Source organism: Peromyscus maniculatus, chromosome 13 (genome assembly GCF_049852395.1).
Source record: "Peromyscus maniculatus bairdii isolate BWxNUB_F1_BW_parent chromosome 13, HU_Pman_BW_mat_3.1, whole genome shotgun sequence".
In the NCBI taxonomy this organism is placed as follows: Eukaryota; Metazoa; Chordata; class Mammalia; order Rodentia; family Cricetidae; genus Peromyscus; species Peromyscus maniculatus.
This window is the reverse complement of record NC_134864.1, coordinates 68,117,490-68,144,211: the sequence shown is the minus strand read 5'-3', so window position 1 is coordinate 68,144,211 and position 26,722 is coordinate 68,117,490. Positions and strand designations below refer to the sequence as shown.

The 26,722-nt window shown below is 39.0% G+C and overlaps 1 protein-coding gene and 1 long non-coding RNA gene across 6 annotated transcripts; one reads left to right on the top strand and one right to left on the bottom strand.

Moving 5' to 3' along the window:
- The first annotated feature begins 40 nt into the window (after positions 1 to 40).
- Bivm (basic, immunoglobulin-like variable motif containing) lies at positions 41 to 25,062 on the top strand. Of its 5 annotated transcripts, XM_076550479.1 has the most exons (11): positions 41 to 178; positions 6,129 to 6,734; positions 8,928 to 9,031; positions 12,408 to 12,534; positions 13,584 to 13,679; positions 14,126 to 14,230; positions 14,447 to 14,541; positions 18,302 to 18,434; positions 20,566 to 20,652; positions 22,336 to 22,432; positions 23,370 to 25,062. In XM_076550479.1, exons 5-11 carry the CDS (start codon positions 13,666 to 13,668, stop codon positions 23,661 to 23,663), a joined length of 825 nt encoding a protein of 274 aa, XP_076406594.1. In that variant the 5' UTR covers positions 41 to 178; positions 6,129 to 6,734; positions 8,928 to 9,031; positions 12,408 to 12,534; positions 13,584 to 13,665; the 3' UTR covers positions 23,664 to 25,062. The 5 variants fall into 5 exon arrangements, with proteins under 5 accessions (XP_076406594.1, XP_015845585.1, XP_015845584.1 ...); XM_015990099.3 differs by lacking the exon at positions 8,928 to 9,031 and having other exon boundaries at positions 20,569 to 20,652; XM_015990098.3 differs by lacking the exon at positions 8,928 to 9,031.
- LOC143268337 (uncharacterized) lies at positions 15,224 to 15,926 on the bottom strand. The gene is made up of 2 exons (XR_013044191.1): positions 15,743 to 15,926; positions 15,224 to 15,637 (listed from the first exon to the last, which is right to left on the bottom strand). It is a non-coding gene; the product is annotated as an uncharacterized LOC143268337 (long non-coding RNA).
- Positions 25,063 to 26,722: the final 1,660 nt, after the last annotated feature.

Genomic DNA, 26,722 nt, shown 5'->3' with positions numbered 1-26,722 from the left:
ACGATGAAAGGAAGGCAGGTGTTGTCAATGATATTCAACCACCCGGCTCCAAGGTCCTGGCGCTGTCCCTGTGCGCTGGAATGGCACGAAAGACTCCGGGCCTAGGGTAGGAGGCTCGAGGATGCAGATCTGTTTTTGCCTTCCAGCACCGGAGTTCCGCGACCCAACGAAAACAGAGGTATTCCCCAGTGGTGGGCCGGGCCCAGGGACTGGTCAGCCATGCGCTCCGCCTCTGCGCAGCGCCGCCATTGCCTCGATGCCGGCCCTTCCTGGAAGGATCAGGGTTGAGCTGGGTCTCTTGGGAGGGAGAGGTTCAGGGGATAGAAATCACCGAAACAAAGCTCGGCTTCGGGGTGCACCCGTGGGTAGTGCATTCGTGGGTACTGGTTTACCCTCTCCAGGAGCGGGTTTCCACGCTGAGCTAACGGGTCTCGGGCACCAGGTCTGCAGTGGGCATCCTCTATGCACACCCGCATCTGGTCCAGAGAGCAAGAGAAGTCTCAGGCTGGGTCCTTTACTCCACCGGGCAAGGGGCGTGGAAAACTCAGAACACCCCCCCGCCCCCCGGTTGATCGTGAGCTAAAGCCGGCCTGGTTGCGAGCCAAGACTTGGGGATTATTTATTTATTTTTCCGCCATTGTAATTATTGGTGATATCAGCTTACCCATCGCGGCCTCCCCTACCAGCTCCAGGGTTGTCACTGCCCGCTTGCTACCCGCCCCTCCAGTCCGCTGCAGGTTGGAAGCGGCACCCTACAGGCCTGCGCGCGCTCCCCCTCCTGGTGAACCTTGTCTTCCGGCTGGGTGTGAGGGAGCAGGCCGGGAGGAGCCTAGTAGGCTTTAGCTAGCCTCGGCCAGGGGGACTGGGGACACTGGGCTCTCGGTTGGCCACTGTGAGCGGGGAGTAGGAACCCGGCACAGCCCCGCTGCTGCACTTGCACTCCTAACGCCCTGGTGCTCCCGGGTCTGCTCCGCCAGCACTGCTGTCACCTTCAGGTTGCCTCGGAGCCTCAAAGGGGGGCGGTGTGAAGTCTCCTGGCTTCCCAGAACCTGGGTTCCAAGGGGGCACCGTTCGCTGCAGGAATCTGGTACCCGCAGGTAGGCCATCCGGAGCGGATTCTGGTCTGATGGTCGAGGAGACAGGAAATTGTGCGCAGGATGATGATGGAGAAGGTGGACCAAGCTGGTGTCTTTGCGTTCTCAACAGTCCTCAGCAAAACTGTTCTGTTCTGCGTCTCAGTTGTTTTCTATACAGAATATTGATTATACTGTTTGTGACATGTGGACAGCTTTATTGAGATTTTATAAGATGTCTAGTTCTCTACTGAACGTGATACTTAGGCATGTCGACACGAAAAGCACATAACTTGAATATAACTCAGGGGATGAATATTGGCTTTGCAATAGGTATGTTTATTTGATAGAACTGTCCATTTCAATGACTTTCACAAATCATTTCTCTAGTGCTGTCCTGAAAGTTTGGGGTTGCTACTGCTTGGGGGATACTGTGAATAAATTGAGGAATTGAACTGTATTCCTGCAATCGTTCTCATTACCAAGTCTTAATATGTTAATCAAAATGAGGGGGAAACAATTACAATAATGTCTGGTGCAATGTAGGCACCTAAAAAGTATTTGTTGGACTAAGCTTCTACAAAGGCTAGGCCCTGGGATACAATTGTCAGGACAACTAGACTTTCAGGAGACAGCCGTTTGTACACACACACACACACACACACACACACACACACACACACACACACAAGTAAAATCATGTTCTGGAAAGAAAGGTTCCACTGTATGAACAGGAAACCTGGCTTGGTTGGAACATCCAAGTGGCATTTGAGTATACCTTTAGAAGGTGGGTGAGAATGAATAGTAAGAGGGTGGGGGCTAGAAGACAGATTTCAGAAAACCAAAAAGTACTGTGGAAGGACAGAGGAGGGTATGTGGGGTAAGGTGGCTCTAAAGAGATAGATTTCAGACCAGTTAAGGAGTTAGCCTTTTGCTCCAAGAGCTGAAGGCTTTAGGTAGGGAAGTTCTATTAGACATATGTGTAGCCGATTATATTATCTGCTCTCTATGTAGGGGTTAGGGTAGAAAGGATAGCTCAAAGGGTGGGTGGCATGGACTTATAAACATAGAGATGGAAGGAGATACAAATCTCGACATCTGCAGGCTAAGTGATGGACAATCAGCCCTTCATACCCCAATTTTTCCTGAGACTACGATTGCAGCTTATTAGAATGATCTATGTCTGTAATTGTTTTGTTTCCAGCAATTGTGCTCTCTTCATTTTAATAAAGCAGGCTCTTAGTAAAGTCCTGAGGATACCAAAGCAGAAGCCTTTCTGAGTTTAACTGCGGAGGGGCACAGATGTGGATCAGTCATGGTGTGGAAATAAAAACATTAGCATGGGTTCTGGGTCATTTTGTTATCATTTTCTGTGAAATACCTTCTGATACTTCATAACTTTTTCTGCAATATATTTTACTTGTGTCACCAAACCTATAAATATACATATTTTCAGGGATATTCACATAAAACAGTTGTTCAAAGGAAGAAATATTAATACTTTTCATTTTCAGGGACAACCTATGTAAAATATATCTTCCGGTAGATTGCATTTATTTATTTATTTTTTAAGATAGAATGAGACCAAAGAGATTGTTCTTGTTCAGTGACTATTGCTTAAAGCAAACAAACCAAAAACAGATGGCCACATGTTTTATTAATCGAGTGCTGTGTTCTTAATCACCTTCATGGTCTAGCAAGTTCAGTCATATCTTTCATTCTTAAGTGAGGCTGTTTCCCTTGCCTATTTTGTTTATTTAGTTTTGGTTATTTGAGCTAGGGTCCTGCCCAGTGTGGCTGGCTTAGAACTAGCTATGCAATTTAGTCTAGACTCAATCTTGAAGCAGCCTCTTGTTTCTGCCTCTTGAGTCCTGGGATTATAGAAATGGGCTACCACATTCAATTTTGCCCACACTTTTTTTTTTCCTTTCTGTAGGTTCCAAATGAGCATAAAATCACCAAACTGTGATATATATTGCTGTTCCCATAGTCAAAATTTTATTTGCCTAGAGGAAGGTAGTGATGGCAGGGTAGAGTTAAGTGTCAGTTTTTGATCTACAAAGGGCAGTGCCTGGGGGTGTGTGATGCACTGACTCAGTAACCTCTGTCCACTGCCCCAGCTGACCATCTGTTATCTGTTATTCTTCCTCACCCAACCACAGACACATTTGTGCCCCTCCACCACACAGCTTTTAAAGAAGGACATGAGGTGGTATAGAATATTATTTTAAGATGTGTTACATTTGTTTATGCTGTGGAACATTTGTTCAATGATGCAAAGATTTGTTGCCTTCTTTTATGTTGCAATTGTTTAATTCTATGAAGCTGTATTACTTTGCTTGTCTAAAACACCTGTGGGTCTAATAAAGAGCTGAATGGTCAATAGTGAGGTAGGAGAAAGGATAGGTGGGGCTGGCAGGAAGAGAGAATAAATAGAAGGAGAAATCTGGGAGGAAAGGAAGAAGGAGCAAGAGAACAAGGAGAGGAGGATGCTAGGGGCTATCCACACAGCCACACAGCCACACAGCTACACAGCCAGCCATGGAGTAACAGTGAAAGTAAGATTTACAGAAGTAAGAAAAGGAAAAGCCCCAGAGACAAAAGGTAGATGGGATAATTTAAAGTTAAGAAAAGCTGGTTAAGAAACAAGCCAAGCTAAGGCTGGACATTTATAATTAAGAATAAGCCTCTGTGTGTGATTTATTTGGGAGCTGGGTGGTGGGCCCCCAAAAGAGCTAAAAGCAAAAAAGTAAAGAAAACAACCAACAATGAGAATCACAGCTAGGAAGTTGGAAATCAGAACTTGTAGAAATCCAATCATCAGAGAAAACCAGCATTGTCTGCAAACCTCATGCATCATGCTTCCCTTTGCATCTTCTTGCACTATCACCATCACACCACAAAACGAAGAAAAAGGAGAAAGCTCAGACACTATCTGTAGACACATTAAGACTTCTTTACTAAAAAGTGTTCTCAGTGAAACCATGGCAGGTACCACTTTGGTGATAATGTACCTCTGTCCTGTGAGCCACTGTTAACTGCAAATGAGAAAAAAGCCTGCTTGAAGTTGTGAAGCGAAGTCATGTCTTATAGAAGGGGAAGCTTACTTGGCACAGACGGAGTCTCCTTCCTAGGAGTGTATTTCCTTAAATTCCATTAATGGTGTTCGTGACCTTTACCCCTTTCATTCAGGAGATGCTGGAGGGTCCTCTGTTCTTCATCATATCTGTTTCTTAGAGACTCAGCCAGGCTTGTACCATTTAATACTTGTGTGATGGCTATTGAGCAAATCATAATCTGTGGTTATTTTCATTTCTAGTGTTTACCATAAGCAAATGAGAAGATATTTCAGTAGTAAAAAGTCACAATGACCCCTATGGATGGATTTAATCTTTCATGCACTGCTTGGTCACTGGAGCCTGGAAAAGCCTGTCTTGCTCCACAAGACACCTACCTTTGATTTCCTATGATGCTGTGCCTCACTAGGGGCTTGTTCCTTTGTAAGGCTGTAGCTTCTTTGAATGCCCTCAATGGCTATTTGAACTTTACTATTTTCTTCCTCAGAGGAATCAGATTAGACTTGAAGCCCAGTTTTCCTTGGGAATGATCAGAAGTTAGTGAGAGTAACTTTAAATTGTAAATTTTATTTGTTGGACATGATCATTATCATCATGTATGTTTTATCCCTATATACATTTTTTATCATCTGGTCAGTGTACTACTTTAGACAGTATTACTTAGATTTAATTCATATGCCATACAATCCACTAACTACAATGTACACTTCAGTGGCATTTTAGAATATTCTCCAAGTTAGACCTTTACTATGTTCTTGTGTTAGTTATGGATATCTTCATTATTTCAAAGAAAAGGCTTATCATGCTGAACCTTCCATCCCAAGGCAACTGCTAAAGGTACACTCTGCTTTGTAGACTTGCTGCTCCTGGAGGTTTTGTGTAAATTTAACTCTTGAGGGATCAGTTCTTTTGTGACTGGCTTTTTCATTAGCATAATGTTTCCAAAGTCCATTTATCTTGTATCAGGACCAGTAGTTCTTTTTATTGCAAAGTAGTGTTTCACCAGATGGATGTGCCACCTTCACCCATTAGTCAATTACGAGGCTTTGGGTTGTTTTCACTTTTTGTCATTATGAGTAATGCTGCTATTCAGGGGCATGGTTTAATGTTTACCATCTGTATCGAGAGGGAAATTTTCAGACTACACAGTAAGTGTTGAAATGTATGAATAACTATTAGGTAAGCTCATCAGACCATTTTATATCTCTAATAGTGGCATATGAGGGATCTGATTTTCCACACACTTCCCAACATTCACTGTTGCCTGTGTCTTTTTATTATAGCCATTTTGGTGGGTATGAGTTGGTAAACCATTGTGGTTTTGATTTGTGTTTCCATAGCAACTAATGATAATGAGCTTCTTTTCATGAACTCATTGTTCATTTCTGTAATGTCTTTACAGATGTGACTTTCCCCTTGTAACTGGGTTATTTGTATTTCATTCTCATATTTTGCTTTAAGCTCGTGTGTGTGTGTGTGTGTGTGTGTGTGTGTGTGTGTGTGTGCAAGTGCACATGCATGTGTGTACATGTGTGTGGAGGTCAGAGGTCAACATTGACTGTGTTCCACATTACTCTATCTTATTTTTTAAAACAAGGTCCCTCACTGTACCAGAGCCTCACTGATTTGGTTAGACTGTTGGCCAGCAAACCCTGGGGATACTCCTGCCTCTTTTTACCCAGAGCTGGCATTATGGGTCAGCCAGCTTTTTATTTATTTATTTTTTAATGTGGGTGCTGAAAATCCAACTCAGGTCCTCATTTTTGCATGGCAAGCACTTAACCAACTAAGCTGTATTCCCCATCCCCTAAGCTAATCATTAATATAAGATAGATGGTTAGTCATAACTCAGGCTGTATGGTCATAAAATCAATTTGCATTGAGTGCAGGTATATGAAACATACTCATTATAAAGTTTATTGCCATTCATCATGCCTGCTGGATAGCCAAACAATCTTTCCCTTCTGTCTTTTCTTAGGATCCCATCTGTCAATTCTGAAGCTTTTATAGAATGCTGTGAAAATTTGCCAAAGTTTTCAGAAAAAGTTTTTCAAAAGTGAGAGGGTTGTGACTTCTTCCTAGGAACAGAGATATCTGCTGTTGCTTTCAATGCCTAACGTTGCAGAAGCTGGAAGATCCACTGATTCTGGACATGGTGAGCACAAATCTGAGAACAAGTCCCCAGAAGAGGATCTCCAAGGTGCTGTACAATCTTTTTGCTCAAGTGCCTCAGGAGCAGTCGTGGGCCCCAGAGGAGATGGTCATTATCCTTCAAGTTGTCCAGTGACTCATACTAGGGAAAAAATTTATGCCATATGTTCAGATTATGCCTTCCTCAACCAGGCAACCTCAATCTACAAAACTCCCAACCCAGCCCGCTCTTCTTGCCTCCCTGATAATACCTCGATTTCTGCTGAAAATAGTTCAAGATACATTGGTATCCCAACTAGTACATCAGAAATAATCTATAATGAAGAAAATAGCTTGGAAAACTTATCCACCAGCCTGGGCAAGCTACCTCTTGCATGGGAAATTGATAAATCTGAATTTGATGGGGTGACCACAAATTTGAAACACAAATCAGGTAAGAAAGAGCTATGAAGTTCACAAGTGAAAACAATGCCAAGTATTTCTAAATCTTGCAGTGAAATATTTTTTTGTTGCTGAACAAGTAGCATCGCTAACCATCCTGTCTGTCATTGCAGTTTTTTTTTTTTCTTTTTTTTGAGTAACCCTGGGCATAGTTAGTCCCTGAATGTGTTGCCCATGGAAACTTCCAACATTATGTGTGCATTTTTGGAGCATTATAAAATGTAAGTATTAAAGATAAGTACATAATAGCTCAGAAAAGGCTAATTAATACTGTTATTTTGTAGCTTTGCAGGAACATGCTCATATTTTCTAACATATTAAGACACTTCTGTTTTGAAAATTTTTCAATGTAAAAAGAACATATGTTTTTATCAAAGTCTTGAAATTTTTTTTGTAGCTACCATATTTTAAAGTCCATTTTATTTCTCACATGTCTGTATGTATGTTTCTAAGGACTTGTTCACATTTCTTTCCATTCACTACTTGTTCCAAATGTTAAAAGGAGATTCTGTTTGACATCTCCTTCCCTCCCTTTCAGTGATAGCTCTAAAACTTCCTGATGGTAGGGAAGTTCTTTCTTCAGTCAGACCTGGTATTGATGTATTTTTATGAAGCCAAACTTAAGAAGTACTTGTCTTAAATTGGTTGATAATATGAACAGGGCCATAAAGCATTCAAATTGCTTTTAAATGTTAGATAACAGTGAACCTATAAATATAGAATTCTTTGTCATACCAAAATTTTAGCAGGATTACATAAGAATTAAATATATAATCAAACATTCTGTATCTAAGATTTAGTGTATATTTCTATATTATACTATTAAATATTACTATTTTATACTATTATATATTGTATGTAATACAGATAGAGGTATAAATAAGAATGGTTATATAAGATATGGAAATACATATTCATTACTATTACTGAAATATGAACAGAAATTCTAAAGCACCAGGAATAAAAGCAAACATCATCTTTTAGGATCTTCTTTAAAGAATGACAACAGTAGGGGCTAAAGAGATGGTTTAGAGATTAAGAGCACTGGCTGCTTTTCCGGAGGTCCTAGGTTCAACTCCCAGCACCCACATGGCAGCTCACAACTGTCTGTAACTACAATTCCAGGGGATCTGATACCCTCACAGAGACATTGATGGGACAAAACACCAATGCACATAAAAAAAATAAAAAATTATATAAAAAATGACAACAGTAAAATTTGAGCACCCAGAAAGTCCTCTATCTACGCAGAATAGGCTGTGTATGAACAGTGTAGGAGGATGGCATCACTCAGGGTGCCGTGTACACCCTTGCACTGGAGTGATCTTCAGATATTAATGCTTTTTCACTTTCCTTGAGTTAACAGGAATGCCAGGATTAAATGAACTAGGTTCTGCTATTCAAATTGTATAGGTGAAGAAATTGAGGCTTAGATGGGATAAATCTGCCCAAAGTTGCATAGCTATATGGAACTAGGATTTTTATTTTGTTTCTAGTCACTCTGATGGTTTTTATAAAACCTCTACTTCTGTTTGTGCATTTTGAAATCAGTTGTTCCAGAGATTGTTGTGTAAATCTGTAATCCTCAGGGGACTTACATGCTTTGTTGGTGCCTGTATTTATGTACAATATATCTTTTTTTTGTAATATTTTGATTTAGGGTTTATAATTAGTGTTATGCAGGTGTCTTGAAACAAGCTGGGGAGTGCTTTCTCCTGTTTTCTGTGAGTTTGTAGTGGGATATAAAACTTTCTAACTGTAATTATGGAATTGCCTTATTGATAATTTTGTTGTCCCATTTGGGAGCCTGAGAGTGTACTTTCCCTCTAGAATTTGCAGGGCCTTTAGTGATGACTCATTCTTCACTCCTGGTCCCTTTTGCCCAACCTGAACCCCTAGGTGACCCAGCAACACTTACAGTTGCTGGTCACTGGAGTGGGGAATGAGTATTAGTTGCCTTGCTGTGTATTATTTAAGTGTGGTTTCTTTTCTGGCTTTTCCTTAAAATGTGCCACATTTCCAGAAGTCTCCAGAGTTCCATAATAGCACCTGTCATTGCAGTTATTGCCTAGGTAAAGACAGCTTCTTGGTGTCCTCTACTCTCCACTGTTGAGATTTTTAAAGTGTGATTTGAAGTTCTGTTACTAGGAAAACTCATATGTGTAATCTTTATGCTTTTTTCAAGAATTGACCCTCTTTAGCCAGGCATGGTGGCACTTGTTTGTAATTCCAACACTCTGGAGGCTGAAGCAGAAGGATCGTGAGTTTGAAGATAGCTTGGGATACATAGTGAGTTCCAGGCTAATCCAGGACACATGGCATGACCTTCCAGAAAAATATTCCTTTTAATAATATGGCATGTGTTTCAGGACTGTCTTTTATGAAAACTGCTTTGATATTGACCTGATTGTCCCAGCTTTCTTTTGATTGATATTTGTTGGTACATCCTCTTCCATTCTTTACTTTTAGATTTAGAAGTTACATTGATTTACAGCTTCTGTTTCTTACTTGCAGGGCCTTGGTATCTTCATTTATTACTAGAGCATTTTATCTATATTATCTAGTACAGTTCATACTTCAAATTCTTTGCAGATTTCAAAATCTGGGTTAGGTCAAAGTTCGACTTAACTTTTCCTTAAGAGCGAATTGTTTCTTAGTTTTCTCACACACTATATCATTTTGGATTGTGTCCTGGATGTCCTGTTGTATCAACTCTGGTATATTACCCATCAAGCAAGCAAGCAAATCTAGCAACCTCTCTCTCCTCTCTCCCTTCTCCCTCCTTTCTTCCCTCCCTTCCCATCTGTGTGTGTGTCACTGTCTGTTTTTTTTTATCTCTCTCTGTGTCACTCTCTGTCTTTCTGCCTCTCTCTGTCTCTTTGTCTCTTTCTGATTGAACTGAAATTGCCAGTTCTGTCTTTTAAAGACAGTTCTGTAGCTAGTTTTCCTGCCTTGCTCACAGTCAGGACAAATCTTTGTCACCTGCCACTCCCACAGCCGCTCAGACCCAACAAAGTAAACACAGAGACTTATATTGCTTACAAACTGTATGGCCGTGACAGGCTTCTTGTTAACTGTTCTTATAGCTTAAATTAATCCATTTTCATAAATCTATACCTTGCCACGTGGCTGGTGGCTTACCAGCGTCTTCACATGCTGCTGGTCATGGCGGCGGCTGGCAGTGTCTCTCTGCCTCAGCCTTCCACTTCCCAGAATTCTCCTCTCTCCTTGTCCCACCTACTTCCTGCCTGGCCACTGGCCAATCAGTGTTTTATTTATTGACAAATCAGAGCAATTTGACATACAGACCATCCCACAGCACAGTTCTGTTCTTGGACTGGGCCATTATCCCTGACTGTCTTGCTTGGGGTTTACTCTGTGCATGTGGTGGTCCAGGTCTTAGGACAAGGTTTGGTCTACATTTATACACAGAATTTGGGCCTCTATTTCTTTGATAACTTTCCTGTTTTCAGCTTCCTTTCAGCCTCATTTGGTGATGATTGCCCAGAGCTCTGTCTTGTGCTTCTGTAAGGAAAACAATGGTGGATCTTCCTTCCTTTGCTGTCCCCATCCCTTCTCCATTTCCTGGAGAGAGAGTGGTCTGGCTCTGTATGCCAGCCTGGCCTGTAATTCTTTTCATTTAAGTTTATTTATTTTATTTTTACTTGATGTATATGGGTGTTTTGCCTGCATGATGTCTGTGCCCTATGCGTGTGCCTGATACTTTCAGAGGCCAGAAGAGCATGGTGAATCCTGGAATTAGAGTTATAGATGGTTGTTAGCCACCACATGGGACTGAACCGAGGTCCTCTTCAAGAGCAGCCAGTGCTCTTAACTGTTGAACCAGCTCTCCAGGCTCTGACCTATAATTCTTAATCTTCCTGCTTCAATATTTTTGAGTACTGGGATTACAGGTGGGTGTAGTTACACACTGCTCTGGATTTTCATTTATTTTCTTTCTTCATACTTTTCTCTAAATTCCAGGGTAGTTGATTGTAGTGGGAGAGGGCTATATGGGTGTAGGGTTGGGAAGAAAGGATAGGATTATGGTACAGAGCAGTGAATCAAGGTCATTTTGTATGTTATGCTTTAGCTACTACTTTGACATTGCTTTCTTTCTGCAAGTTCAGTGAAACATTGGCTCTAGAACCAAATCTCCTTGTGGCGGTATGGAGATCTCTTACTTGCAATGTGTATGCTCATTTACCCGTTGAAGATTCACAACACACACACACACACACACACACACACACACCCCAAAAGCAGCACAGGGACAGACTCACAGAAGCCATTGAGGAAAGAATGACAGGGCAGTCTTTACTCATTGAGTCACAGACTTGGTGTTTCATTAGCCTCACAAGTTTGAGTGCCTGCCAAAATTACCAAGGGAATTAAGTCATCAAGAGGCAGAGGAGGGAGTCCCAAGGAAAGTCACTTTTCTGTCTTCTCTCTGAGATTCATTTTAACCAATGAGAGAATCTGGCCCAGTGAGATTTAGTTCACATTTGCAAGTGGTTGTTAAGCTCGGAAACATTTTGTATATTCTGTGTCTGTGAAGACACAGAAAGAATAATTAAACAGGAGGGGAAATTGTGTTTTGATATAGTGTTCATTGTATAATGGTTTACAGATATCCCTTGTGTGGCAGTATTTCTTGAGTCCCAGCTGGTTATAGGAGCTACATGGTTATTGTGTATGGTACTGAAATAGATCTCCTGCTGTGAGTCTGTAAACATGTATTATGTCTACATAATCTGTTTGATAACACAAAAATAAAATATTGGCCTCAATTAATTTTCATATGAGATTTATTTTATTTAAAATAGGTGATGTCAGGAAGATATTAATGCATCTGAGTATAGCTGAAAGGAATGTTAACATTTTAACAAAATCAGTCTTGGTTATGATTAATATTTTAATATATATACTGTTTTGAGTGGATAAAATATCAACATGGTTCTGAAATAAATAAATGTGTCAAAATTAAACAAGGTAAACTCTCTTTCTCACTTTTGTCTCTTTTGTCCATTTTCCATATCTCTCCCTCCCCAGTAGGCAGTCATTCATGTCTTTGGGAAGATTGTGTGTGTGTGTGTGTGTGTGTGTGTGTGTGTGTGAGAGAGAGAGAGAGAGAGAGAGAGAGAGAGAGAGAGAGAGAGAGAGAGAGAGAGAGAGAGAGAGAGAGAGAGGACACCATGTTTTGCATTCTGGTTACTAGTGCATTTTAATAATGTAACACATTGGACAGAATGTCATCACAGCAGATCCAGTATCTTAATAGAATTATGTTAATGTGCGTTTTCTTGTTTTATAGAAAGAATTCATTTTCAGGAAAGTGGTCTAGTTTAATTCTTTCCTGTTAGTAACTTGTAGATATGACTAAAGACTTTTGGCCTGGTTATTACCATCTCTAAGACACTAGCTCTGGACTTGGATACAATCTTGATAGGAAATACCATTCCTGGTGGTTCAAATTATTTTTAATTTGCTTCTTGCTTTCTTTCTAGTGAAGAGGACTATTCTAGAAAGCACAGGAATTACTTCAAGATGTTTGCAAATACCATTTTCAGAATGCATAGCAGTTTCTCTCTAATTCTGTTGTACCTTCTGGTGTGGTGGTTTAATTCATCTGAGAATTTTCCTGTTATATTCCTTTGTACTGTAGGCAATACAAAGAAACAAATTTCTAAGAAAAAAACTTCAGATAAAAAAGGGCGGCATCAGAGGGAGTGTCCCCAGCATTCTCCTCTTGAAGATGTTAAACAGCGAAAAGTGTTAGATCTCAGACGATGGTATGTGGCCATGCCAGTTTTTATTTCTATTCTTAAAAATATATAATTTGACATTATTTTGCCAGGTATAAGTTAATAATTTGCATTCATTATGAATGCCTTTAGTTCTAAGATTGTATCTAAATACTTTAAGTATATCTCAGATTTTAGAAGTAGACTAATGGAGCTGGGCCAGTATTTTCTAGACTCACCTGGCCATCAGTCTCATTTTGTGAATCCTCCTAATGGTAAGCTACTTTGGATGATACTTAAATTTTGATATAGTTGTTTGCCTGGTTGTTCTTTGTTGAAGAATTTTCAAGGAAGTGACTGATACCTTATTTTACATCCAATTATTTAAGTATGCATTTCTAAAAATGGCTTTTTAGCTTGGAGTAATTACTGCCACACCTAATAAAATTAGCAATATTTCTTTTGCGTATAAATTCCAGACTAAATTAACATTTTCTAGAATGTTCTAAAAGTTACCCATATATGTGCTTGCTTGTCATGGTCCATTAGTCTCTGTCTCGGTCTGGGGGATTTTGTGTTTTCCTTTTAAATCCTGTGACAGTTCTGCTCTGGGGCTCCCTGCCCTTGGGTTCATGTGGACATAGTGGGTGATAAAGGAATGTTCTTTGGTCTGAGTAGAAGAATCTGTGAACCTCTTGACACAATGGAACAGTGATTTGCTTTCTTTCTCCAGTATTTCAGAAGTTACAAATGATCCTGTACCCATGCCAGCTGGGCATTCACATAGAAATTTGAGTAGTTGGTATCAGAATTTATATAACAATAATTCCTTTCTTGGTTTGAATAAGATGTGCTTTAGTAGGTTGCTAGCCATAATGTAGTTCTTCTTGATAAAATAGATGATTTTTACTGTCATGTATTCTTGTGTTTAATAAGTAGGAAATATTTTAAACAAATAATGATCTTACACTGCATTAAAATTTGCCTTAAATTGCCATTAAATTAAAATGATCACATTTTAAATCACTCATAAGATGTATACTTCTGTTTTGCATGTTTTGTATTCATTCAAGTGAAGAAACTGTTTAATTTCTTAGGTACTGCATAAGCCGGCCACAATACAAGACTTCATGTGGTATCTCCTCATTAATTTCTTGTTGGAATTTCTTATATAGCACAATGGGAGCTGGAAAGTAAGTATGCCAGGTTGTTGCTATCACCAAATTCCATCTTTGAAAGTAGTTTGAAGGAAACCTAGTGTGGTAGCACACGCCTTTAATCCCAGCACTTGGGAGGCAGAGGCAGGCAAATCTCTGTGAGTTTGAGTCTGGGATGGTCTACACAGTGAGTTTCAGGATAGCTAGGGCTACATAGACCCTGCCTCAAGAAGAAAAAAATAATTTAAGTTTTTGTTTTTTTTTATAATGGAAGACTCAGAGCAGATTTTTCAAAAACTGAGAAAAATGTACATATTGCTATAAGCCTTTCATCTTAAAATATTTGCATGTATTTTCAGTAAAATAAAAAATGAAAAATATTGCTAAAACTTTTTGCTAGCTAAACCTGTATATTAACACTGAGGCAGATTGTATTTGGTATGACTGGAACAATGAAATGAAAGGAAATATTTCTTTTGTAGTCTCCCACCTATTACCCAAGAAGATGCATTACATATTTTGGGCTTCCAACCCCCATTTGAAGATATTAGGTTTGGCCCTTTCACTGGAAATACAACACTCATGAGGTACGGAGCTGCCCCTTAGGGACAACAACTTATTTCTAATTTTATGAACTGATAATGCTGTAGTGTGTGTGGACAGTAAAAGATACTTTAGTACTGGGTCCCAGGCTCCCTTAGATATGCCATGTGTGGGCTGTGCTTGGGTTTCTGTACAATTAGAACAGTGCCCTTCCTTGTTATGAAACTATTGCTATGAGTAAATCATTTTCTTATTTTCAGATGGTTTAGACAAATTAATGACCACTTCCATGTAAAAGGATGTTCTTATGTTCTATATAAGCCCCATGGGAAGAATAAAACAGCTGGAGAAACTGGTAGGTAAAAATGAACACACACACACACACACACACACACACACACACACACACACACACACACGAGTCCAAGCTTTCAGATTAAGTACATCTCAGAAATTGGCTATATTGTTTCCTAGGACAACAAGTAAAATCTCAACAGTCTGATGTTTTTATACCTCTTTATCTAAGAGGAAAATCATGGTGGTAATATGTAGGGCACTTTAGAACTTTAAGGCATGTTATAAACACTGCTCTTGATACATTGTGTGTATTGTTTAGGACATTGTTCTGTATGTGTGTGCTTGACAGTAAAACTTCTAAGATAAAGCATGGAATTTGCAGTTCATTTTAAAACAGAGTGAAAGCATTTGAGGACTTTTGATGCTGGACTTTCATCAAATGATAACACAAAACTATAGGGTAACAAACTGTGAAGTGACAACACTATTGTAGAACAGTCTTGGTTTTAACAGACATATTGATGAGGTTCATCTTAATGATTATTTATTGTATAGTAGTTGAATTATTTGTATTGTTTAATGATTTTGACTTTTCAGTTGTCATAATAAACTTTGAATTTTGTGGAGCAGACAACTGTAAGGTACTGTTAAAGAAGAAACTTTTCTGACCCTCTTTGAAATTGAAGACTTTATTCAAGATTGTTGCAATGGGGTATTGTGATAAGGATTAAAGAATCGCCTCAACTTCAAAGATTTATTCCACTCTACAAATAAAAGAGTGGGGATATGTTAAAGGAAATTTAAACCAAAGTAAAAGAAATCAGAAGGACCCAGTGCCAGGCATCCTAACATATTCATCAGGAAACTGGACAAGAACATTTATATCCATCCAGTCATTGTACAAATAATTTATGAAGAACTAGAGGAACTAGAAATCATTGGAAAAACAACAAAAAAAAACCCACCACCCACTGCCTGGCAAGATGCAGTCATTTTCCAGTTGTGCTCAGTTGAAACCTGAGGATTCTGTGGGAGAGCCTTGGCAGGAAAGGGAGAGGGTGCAACAGGAATCCTCATTCCCTGTTTTGGCCACATCAGCTCTGCTTTAAGAATAAGTTTGCTGATCTTGAAATCATTAGAAGAATGTTATATACCTTGGAGAAAGAAGAAAAACATCCTATTATTAGAAATCATGTGTATAGATGCTATATGTCATATTTAATAATCCTACAAACATTATTCCACAGAAGAAAACCCACCTTATTGCTTCTGGAAAGCTAGGACATGGTAAAAGAGCGTTTACAGCAGACAAAATGATGTGAGTGCCAAGGAGAGCAAACTTTCTTATCCATCTCCTCTGCCCATGGAATCCCAGATATAATCTGGAGCATTAAAGTAGTTACAACAACACTAATGAAGTTTTGTATTACATTTATAATGAAAGTTCTTACCCCCCCCCCCCCCCCCCCCGCTTGTTCTGTTTTGTTTGAGACAGGGTTTCTCTCTGTAGCTGTGGCTGTCCTGGAACTTGCTTTGTAGATCAAGCTAGCCTTAAACTCACAGAAATTTACCTGCCTCTGCCTCCTGAGTGCTGAGATTAAAGGCACATGCCACCACTGCTGGCAAAAGCTCTTTTATTGAATATGTCTGGGATTTCAGGCATATTGTCTCAATGCCTTTTGTCCCAGCACTCAGGAGGTTCTGAGGCAACAGGATTACTCTGCATACAAGGCCAGCCTGGGACTTCATGTTTCAGGCTAACCTGAATTACAAAGTAAGACCTGGTCTATGACCATATCTCCCTGGATGAGCCTGCTCTTGTCTCATCTTAGAAGTTAAGCACTGTCTGGCCTGGTTAGTACTTGGGACACAGAGTGAGACTCTGTCTCAAGAAATACAGCAAATTATCAGAGCCTACACTACTCAGCGGTAGAGAGCTTGCCTGTCATGTCCAAAGGCTTCAAGTTCAACTCTCATAACTGAAACAATAGTTTCAGTTATCCGAGGAAGCTTCTCATTGTACATTTTTACAATTTAAAAAAAATTTCAATTTTTCTAAAGCAATGGCAATTATAGACATCTTTTACAATACTTGAGTATATGAAGAGTAAAGTTATACATTTTATCTTAATTCACTATCTGGAAGCTATGTAAAATCATGTTTGTTTATGGAAACAAAATGAAAGACTTCACTGAATTTATTTTTAAAAATTCTTCATCTAAACTACCCGTGGGTCAGTTTTTAAAGTGTGATTGAATACAACTCAAACCTATAGAATGGCTAATCATTATTAGTCTTTGTGAAGTAGGAATTTTAGTAGAGAGGACTTCTTGTCTGTCCTGATCTGCCAAGAAGCGAAAGTCTATGTGGCATGCCTTGATGGAACTTCAGAATAGAAGCCAGAAATGTTAACATGTACATAGGCAGAGCTCTGCCCCCCTCCTAGCCCATGTGAGGCAGTCAGGGAGCTCCTGCAGATACTGACTGGCAGTTCTTGGTGGTCAGCAGCTATTCAGTGCCCAGAAAGTCCATCACTGTGAGCATACTATGCAGGATTTCAGCTTTAATGAGCTATTTGTTAATGAATAATTTAATTTCTTCCAGGAATGCAAGTTAATGAAACCCCAGTTAATGGCTTTGAGTACTGAGTGCTGATAAAAATTTGTTTCTTATACTAATATTTTTGAAATCACTAGATAGCTATTACAGTGATGGGCAACAGATCAGGAGAAATAGTTGTTTTGGAACTTCAGCCTGACTGCAAAGCTGATGCCTTTGATCTGTGTAATGTATGTAGAAAGACAATTGTCTTAGTGAGGGTGTCTATTGCTCTGATGAAAACCATGACCAGAGCAACTTGGGGAGTATTTGGCTGGTGTGTCCGAATCACAGTCCATTGAGGGAAGCCAAGACAGGAACTCAAAAAGGGGAGGAACCTGGAGGCAGATGCTGATGTATAGGCCATGGAAGAATGCTGCTTACTGGCTTGCTCCTAATGCTCAGACTGCCTTTTAATAGAACCCAGAAGTAACAGCCCAAACTTAGCACCACCCACAATGGGCTGACCCCTCCCACATCAATCACTAATTTAAAAAAATATGTTCTACCTGCTTGCCTACAGCCAAAATTTATGGAGGCATTTCCTAAATCAAAGTTCCCTCCACTTGGATGACTATAGCTGTGTCAAATTGACATGAAACTAGCCAACACAATGATAATGTGTGTTTTTGTGTGGCAAGTGTGAGTGTTATTGTGTGGCAGGTGTGTATATGTATTTGTGTGTGTGTGTGCTTGCACACCATTATTGTAGCTTGTTTTTACTTGGAGTTTGTATTTATATGTATTAGTAAGTTTTAAGTTGGGATATACACTACATCCAGACATTAGGATGTCTATAATTGAATCTAATTTCAAGTTTCTTTTGTAAATCTTTTGTAGATTTAGTTTATATGTGTAGCGTTTAAAGACAGATGTGCTTTGCATAGGCATACTGATTTAGAAGCTTGTAGTGGCAGATGTCCATCACCAGAAAAGTTGAGACCATGATTTTGGGTTTTACATACTTATTGAATTTCTTAAACAACTTGGTGTATTCTTAGAAAGTTCTGGTAAGCAAGGACATGTTTCACTTGTTTTGCTACTGAGTTTATCTAAAATTAAAAGTAAATTCATTTATATTTTTATCCACATTGGTAGTTTCTCATCCCCTTACTGAAACTCAGAATGTCAGTGTGTTCAAAACTATGTACACTAGTCCTCTGTGTAAAATACAGACATTGCTTTATGGCCCTCAGTTTGCCTGGTTTTGTCTTTGTAGCTCCAGGGGCCTTGTCAAAGTTGACCCGAGGATTGAAAGATGAATCACTGGCTTATATCTATCATTGCCAAAATCATTATTTTTGTCCAATTGGCTTTGAAGCAACCCCTGTTAAAGCTAGTAAGGCATTCAGGTAAGCATTTCCATACTTAATAAGGGCACTTAACTAGGAAAATGTGTTGTACAAGGTGTTTTCAGGAATAAAAAAGATTCGCGTCTCTTAGAAACTGGGAATTTGGTAGTATGTTTTGTTCACATCGAGTGTACATATATTTTACAGGACTGAATGCACTTAGAAGCTGTTGCTCAGATACTATAAGAGAAAGCCATCTGAAGTACCACTTTTTTGACTATATACAGAGGTTCAGGGGAATTCACATGCTATCCCCTGTTACAGGATATTCAATCACACTGTGAATCCCAAGGTTGCATTATTTACTGGAAAAATCTGTTTCTAATTCTGGTGTGGCTCAGCCCTAGCACACACTTTTAATCCAAGAGCTTTCTGATTAAATAAAAACATTTCATAGGTGAAGAGGCGGAACAAGTAACCAGTTGACAGGATGTAAACCATAGAGAGTAAGGACTCAGGAGGATGGATTGGCACACAGGAAGTAGAAAGAAGGGACAATGAGTTGGAGATTTGTTGGAGAGGAGATGCTTCTGGAACAATGGGTCAGGAGGAAGGTCAGTTGAGTGTTTTCTCTGCCTCTCTGAGCTGGCAGTCTTTGACCCCACCATCTGGCTCCCCAGTCTTTATTGAAAAAAAAAATCAAATAATTGAGATTTTGTTTAAAAACAACAATTCCCAGTATCCTCACCATTGTCCTACATGCCCTATACCAAGAGTACACAACTGAGTACATTAAAAAGCACCTTCTGTACTCAATGTGAAGAACATGGAATTTGTCAGGGTTTGTCTCTTTTGTCACAAGGAAGGTTAGGACCAGTTTCATATCTAAACTTCATGGTTATATTTGCCTCTCCCTTTTCTTAATCTGGTTTCTGTTTCATGAACATGTTTTCATACACACACACACACACACACACACACACACACACACACACACACACACACACACTTCTGTCTCTTTGAAGGAGATATAGTCTAAACAAGGGTGCTGAGTTTGAATGTTACTCTTTCTTCTTAGCAAGCTCCTTCATGAGGGACCGACCAGAAAGCAGAGGTTATGGGTAAGAGCAGGTGAAAATGGAAGCCATGTATGACTGTCTCGCCCCACTGATTCACACTTGGCTTTGTGGGCTTGCTGACTGAGGAGGAGGAAGAGATGAGGTGGACCTTGGACGTTACCCTCTTCTGTGAGGGCCCAGAGTCTGGCTAGAGAATGTGGCTTGGTCTTTAGGATAGGAGGGTTTTTTGTTCTAGAGGCCATGGGTCCCAAATGTCCCACTCAAAGGTCCTTGGATGTGGCGCATCAGGGAACCTGAGCCAAGTGAACAGCTTGGCTGCTGCACTTCTTTCATGATTCCAACCTATGCCTTTACCTTCCTTCAGGTACCTACCAAATGTAAAACAGGCTTTTACTTTTACTGATTTGTTCTGTTAATAGCTGGAATTCTGCAGAGTGGTGGTGGCACACGCCTTTAATCCTAGCACCGGGGAAGGCAGAGCCAGGCAGATCTCTGTGAGTTGGAGGTCAGCCTGGTCTACAGAGGGAGATCCAGGACAGGCACCAAAACCACATAGAGAAACCCTGTCTTGAAAAATAAGATAGCTGGAGTTCTTCATAAATCAATGCTTGTTCCTATGACCCACATTAATTTTTTGTCTTAAAAATTATGCAAATTTCCAGGCTCCTTTTCAAACTTGAATTAGAATTTCCAGGGGTGGGACTGGAACATTGTTCAAAATCATCAGCTTCTACCTCCAGGCCATGATCACTTTAGGACTATATTTTTAGGATGCTGCTACAAACTTAGATGCATCCTGAAAAAAGGAGTAGCTGAAGAGAGCAGCTTAGGATGTTCTTCCTTTCTGGGCCAAGGGGGTAATATGCAAAAACACTTTTAACCCCCGATTTTGAATATGGAAGTTAACTAAGGCTTAAATCTAATTCAAGGATTTCTTGAATGGCCCAAACCAAAATGCTGGTATTCATTCTAAAATAACAAAAGCCATTTTTGAGTTTTAATGTTTTGGGGTTTTTGTTTGTTTGTTTTTTACCAATACATAATTGGATCAGCATACTTTGGGGAGTGAATGCCATTTATCAAGCTGACTGTGAATGTATATTTCTGTTTAGCAGGGGTCCTCTCTCACCACAGGAAGTGGAATATTGGATTTTAATTGGAGAGTCAAGTAGAAAACATCCTGCCATTCACTGTAAAAGGTATGTTTTAGTAGCTTTTATTTCCTTCACTGAAAGCCCAGATCAAAATTGTGTAACTAGATGCATGTAGATACATGTGCACATCTGTGTGGTCATTAGCCAGTCACAGTGCAACCCTGCCACAAAAATTTCTGCTATGTTTTATTTCTCTCTAGCCCCACAGCCACCCAGTTCTGCTTCCCATCACCATAGATGTACTTTTCTTATTTGGGAATTTTATGCAAATGAAATTCTATCCTTTTTTTGTCTTGCTTTTCCATTTAAGTAACATATTAAGAATTTTTTTCTAACTGGCCATGATAGTGCATTCCTTTAATCCTAGCAGAAGCAAAGCCAATCTGGTCTACAGAGAGAGTTCTAGGATAGCCAGAGCTACACAGAGAAACTCTGTCTTGAACAACATCAAAAATTTTTCTCTAAAAAATTTAGAATTGGGCCAGGGGGTGGTGGTGACGGTGGTGCACGCCTTTAATCCCAGCACTCAGGAGGCAGAGCCAGGCTGATCTCCACGAGTTTGGGGCCAGCCTGGGCTACAGAGTGAGTTCCAGAAAAGGTGCAAAGCTACACAGAGAAACCCTGTCTCAAAAAACCAAAATAATAATAATAATAATAATAAAATAAAAAATTTAGAATTGGATCATTTCTGCTAAAAATCCTGATGCATATTTGATAAAATAAAATCTTTAGGACTGGTGGGTATAGGTGCTTGTATGCAGACCTGATGATCTGAGTTTGATCCCTGGAATCCACAGGGTGGAAGGAGAGAACCAACTACTGATAGTCATTTTCCAAACTCCATACATCCACTAGAGCATGTACATGCCATGTGCCTGCCCACATTGCCCCTCCTCTTCCCTCTCTCTTTTTTCTTCCCATGACGCCCTCTACATATAGACTGACAGAATCTCTAGAATTCATGGTTTAGTTTAGGGAGAGTTGACATCATAATGGCATGGAATCTTATAAACTAACATCAAGGACTGTATCACTACATAATCAGAACTTTAATTTCCTTTAGCAGTGGTTTTGATTTTTCAATATAAACTCACACATGTCCTTTAAGTTGTCCTTCCTATTATAAATTGATTTAAAATTTTCATTTTTTAAGTTACTGCTGGTCATATAAAAAAAAACCCCAATTTCCTATTTAGTCCTTGATTTTCATGTTTTTAACAAATTCACTTATTATTTGTATAACTTTCTTTGATTTTTCTTTACAACCATTTTGTATTTTAGTAGAGACATGTTATTTTTTAATTCTTTCAGAAATTGAGCTAGACACACAGTGGCACATTAGTAAATGAGGCAAAAGGATCGTGTGAATCAAAGGGTTCAAGGCCAGCTTATACAACATATCCCACCCATGTCCCACCATAAGAAAATAAACTGACTTTATTATAATAGAAAGTGTGGCATGCCACTGCTTTAGCCTACAAGATATTATCTGGTATGTTGACATATAAGAATAGAAACCAATTATAAACTGAGAACATTGACAGGAATTGGATAACCACAACTGTCACAAAAAAAGAAGCTTTTAAAGGCTAGTAGGTGGAACAATGCTGACCTAAGAGAATAATCACCAATTACTGCTGTGGTATATTATGGTAACTTGCTTTTGGAAAAAGCTTTATTACAATGGTACTTTGGGCCTAAAGAAAACTGTTCCTTTTCTTACTATAGATGGGCAGATATTGTCACTGATCTAAACACTCAAAATCCAGAATTCTTAGATATCCGACATCTAGAGAGAGGGCTGCAGTTCCGGAAAACAAAGAAGGTAAGAACACCGCTACACTGGAAGCCACTTCCCAAATGACCAAAATGCAGTATTTTATTAATACTCTTAAAGTGGTAAATAACAGAAACCAAGTTCAAACTATGTGAATTAGTTTGAAAAGTAAGACTTATTTTAAGGCCCAGGAGGACAGTCATGGGAAATAACACTTAGTTCTGTAGTAATGGTAGAAGCCAAGTGGCTCAGAATATCTATCAGTCATTCTTATGTAGGCTATGTTGTGCTCACAATGCTTTATTTGAATATGCACTTCTAGCAGACTTTCAACTTATGACTTATTTTCAGTTCTAGCTTGAGACTTAACTGTCTTGGTTGAGTTTGATAGTCTTGGCCCAACTTGGATAAATTATTGTCACAAGGCAGAGCCATGTGTACAAACATGACTGCAGAAAGAAGTAGGCATCCTTTTTCTATAAACCTGTTGATAAAAGAATAAATGCAGCTGGGTGTGGTGGCACATGCATGTAATCTCAGTTCTTAGATAGGAGGATAATGATTTCCACGCCAGCCTGAGCTATAGATATTATGACTCAAAAATCTTTGTGTACACACACACACATATGTAGGGGAGGGAACAGGATGAGTTTTTAGGAGAGGAGAGGAGGGAAGGAAAGGAAAAAGACCACACATAGAGAAAAGAATAAGGCATGATCTTAAGTGTATGAGTTAGGTATATGAGGCCATGACTATGCTGAGTCTAGGCTGTGGAGAGGAGTGCTCTGGTCCCTAAGGAGTTTGTTATATTGTAAAGGCAGCTGTCAGGAAAAGTGAGTATGTTAGTGTGTTCTGATGAGTGCAGAATAGAAGTGTTTTCAGACATGTGAAAGAATAACAGCCTTACTCTAAGGGAGTCAATAAGGACCCCACAGACTTATACATATTTTCTCTCTATTGTCTTCATCTTTTTTGTCCTTCTCAGGTTGGAGGAAATTTGCATTGCATCATAGCATTCCAGAGACTCAGTTGGCAAAGATTTGGCTTTTGGAGCTTTCCATTTGGAACCATTAGACAAGAATCACAGCCTCCCACACATGCCCAGGGAATTGCCAAATCTGAGAGTGAAGACAATATCTCCAAGAAGCAGCATGGACGTCTAGGAAGGTCCTTTAGTGCTAGTTTCCACCAGGACTCAGCATGGAAGAAGATGTCTAGCATCCATGAGAGAAGGAACAGTGGCTACCACAGCTACAGTGATTACAATGGCAATGACTGACCATGCCAAGAACTGAACCACTGGTATCACCCATACAGCTGTTATGTACAGGACTGCATTAAGGCAGAAGCTGGTTTTATTAAGTCTATCAATAGGAACAGATCTTGTGGTACAAAGCATAACCTGTAGTTCTCCAGTAAATAAACTAACATAGTGTTACAACAGGTGGCTTCAAATATATAGGCAGATAAACACAGATTACTGCCCTTTTAAAGTTAAAAGTAGATAAGCAATCTGGACAAGGGGTTTCACAAAAACCAATAAAATCACAACTGCTTCAAAACAAAAATAGAAATGTATTTAACAGCATCAAAACTTGAACTACTAAAGCATGAAGTCATTTCTTGAAACTTGATCCCTAGTCATTTATTACAGATATTTCTAAGACCAATTTACAAGGCACTGTCTGCCCTTAAAAAATGGGGGCTGTTAAGTTCTAGCTTTTGTTCATGCTAAAGCTCATTTAAAATTATCTTTCCAGTCTAATTGTTCTTTCAATGCTAGCAGTGTCCACCTCACCTCTTAGCTTTCCTGAATAACTGTCTCAGGATCCTCAACAAAGAAACAGAAAAATACTCAAGAAACTGGCCTTTCTCCAGGTGCAGACAATGTCATACACAAGTTATGTATGACATTGATTCGATACTCTTGATCTGGCACATGACTGTGAAATAGTTACAAGAAGCATAGGTCTTGAATGATGTCTTCAGGCCTAGAACAAACCTTGTTTTAGAGATATAGCAAAAGAGTACTTGGAATCCAGAGTTTCTATATCCATGTAATATGTGCAGTAAGATCTGATATTTGGTCTCTTAATGGAGTCATGTGTTAACAACAGCACTGAAGACACACTGGCAATGTCCAGCTCACTCTGAGAACAACACTCTGTATTCTCAACTCTGAGCTGTCTCTTTTGTGAAACATCCAAACAATTCATTTGATTTTTTAGTGTGTTAAATATTTCAGAAGTGTGAATTCAATACCTGAGCTTCTCTTTAGCTGCTGTCATTTTTCTTTTGCTGCCAATGTATGACTCACAGATTTCTAAGATCTTGTTTCTTCATGTAATAGGCTCATTCCAGGACTCAAATCAGTAACTTGGTGACTACAAGGTGCTGAGTATGTTGGAACCATATTGCAATACACCTCAAGGGGAGATTTCAGATTTTTATTTTTCAAAAAAATTCATTTTTTTCTCTTGAATTTTATATCCATTTACCCACTCATACATGTCTAGCCTACAGAAAGGGATATATATTACAAAATGGTCATATTTCTGAAGAGATTATTTAGCTTGAAATGCAAAGGACTGAAAGATTTGTAGGTTATTGGTTTTGTTACTTCATACTGGAACTTTTAAAATGTTTTCATCAAATAAAGTTTTGTTTTCTACTTTTAATTATGTGAGTGTTAATGAGTCTGTGTTTTAGTTGGGCCATATCCTTGTATCTGTGTGAAGCATATGATAATTTGTCAATTCCATGTAACTAGTAGTATAAGAAACATCTTGCAATTTTTTATAGTAAGTGAAACAGCGTAGAAGGTGATGACTGTTCCATACTTGCTATTTCTTAAGTTCCTGGGTACTATTTCTCTACTTCACAATGGAATAGAAAATTTCTCATATTAGTTTTAACAACATGAGGTTGCAATTTTTGTGGATCAAGTGTTTTCAATATAAGCTTTTTTTTTTTAAATAGTTCAGTTGAGTATTTCAAAGAAATGGATTTGAAGAACCTAGAGGAAAGGATACAAATGAAAAATAAAATATAAACCTTAGGAACAAAGTGAGAACTGGAAAACAGGAAAAGTTTATTTCTTGCACACTGATTATATGCTTTATAAAAACACTGACACATAGCCACTTAAAACTTCAGCTTACGCATTTGGAAGTTACTTAGAGCACAGTAATGTTTGGAGAGTTTTTTCAGGGTATGTAGGTAAGAGTTCCTTCATGCTTCTCCTTGCAAACTAATAATATTCCTGCCCTGATTTCTTAGTCAACCCTTAGGAATCTTCATAGGTCTAATGAAGGATAATGATTGGCTCTGAAATTGCTATTGTCTCACTTGTGAGATTATGTACTCTTTGATAGTTTTTTTTTTTTGAGAACAAATATGCTACTATGTATAGTATTTAGAATAGTTGTTGGACGATAGGAAAGCTATATTAAGTGTTAAAATTATTATTTTGAATATGTTTTAATTGAGTACGTTAGAGCCCATTAGACCTTGAAAAGAGCAAATACCTTTTATGTCAAATATACACTCCTTGGTTGCTATTCTTTCAAAAGCATTTCACATTCAAAATGTATTCCTCTGGCTTTCAAAGCATGCCTAATACTCAAATGGGCACACTGGCTCTTTGTTCTTATCCAGCTTTCAAAAATTAAAACCTAGTAACTATTCCTCTGTCCACTACTACACCAGTTACAGTGCTATATCCCATCACATCAAGCTGGTGTAGCAACTATAATGTATCCCCACGTTGCTTTGTTCCAGATATGTAACTTCCAAATGTGTAAGCTAAAGTTTTAAGTGGTGATGTGTCAGTGTTTTTATAGAGCATATGATCAGTGTGCAAAAAATAAACTTTTCCTGTTTTCCACATTGCTTTGTTCCAGACATGGGATGAGTTCAGGCGACTGCTCCAAGATCTATAATATTTTTTAACCCAGTTTCATTTTTAGCATTTCTACTCTGCCAGTCTTCCACTTAATAAAATAGTAATAATAATAATAATACCCCTAATTTTAATGCCATCACTTATTAGGTGTTTCATATAAAAACTCAGATTTACCCCCAAGAAGCTGGTGGTACTGACATGTGCCAGTTAAAAAGGAGGCTCTCACTGGCGAAGAAACTTCCCTAGGGTTATAGAGAATCTGGATTTGCTAGAATTGTCATAACAAATTACCAGAAACTGGATTTCTTAAAAACAAGTTTCTTTCCTCACAGTTCTGTAGATCAAGACAGGGTCTTGGCAAGTTTGATTTCTTGTCTTGTAGACTTGTAGGTTTTCACCCATTTTGTACCATATGGTCTTTGTTTGTGGCACTC

What these genes read in the sequence shown, in the direction of transcription:
- Bivm (XM_015990098.3), top strand. Translation starts at nt 6,260, where the DNA reads ATGCCTAACGTTGCAGAAGCTGGAAGATCCACTGATTCTGGACATGGT. An exon ending in CCTGCCATTCACTGTAAAAG is followed by an intron (nt 20,653 to 22,335) that starts GTATGTTTTAGT and finishes TTCTTACTATAG; the next exon opens with ATGGGCAGATATTGTCACTG. An exon ending in AGTTCCGGAAAACAAAGAAG is followed by an intron (nt 22,433 to 23,369) that starts GTAAGAACACCG and finishes TGTCCTTCTCAG; the next exon opens with GTTGGAGGAAATTTGCATTG.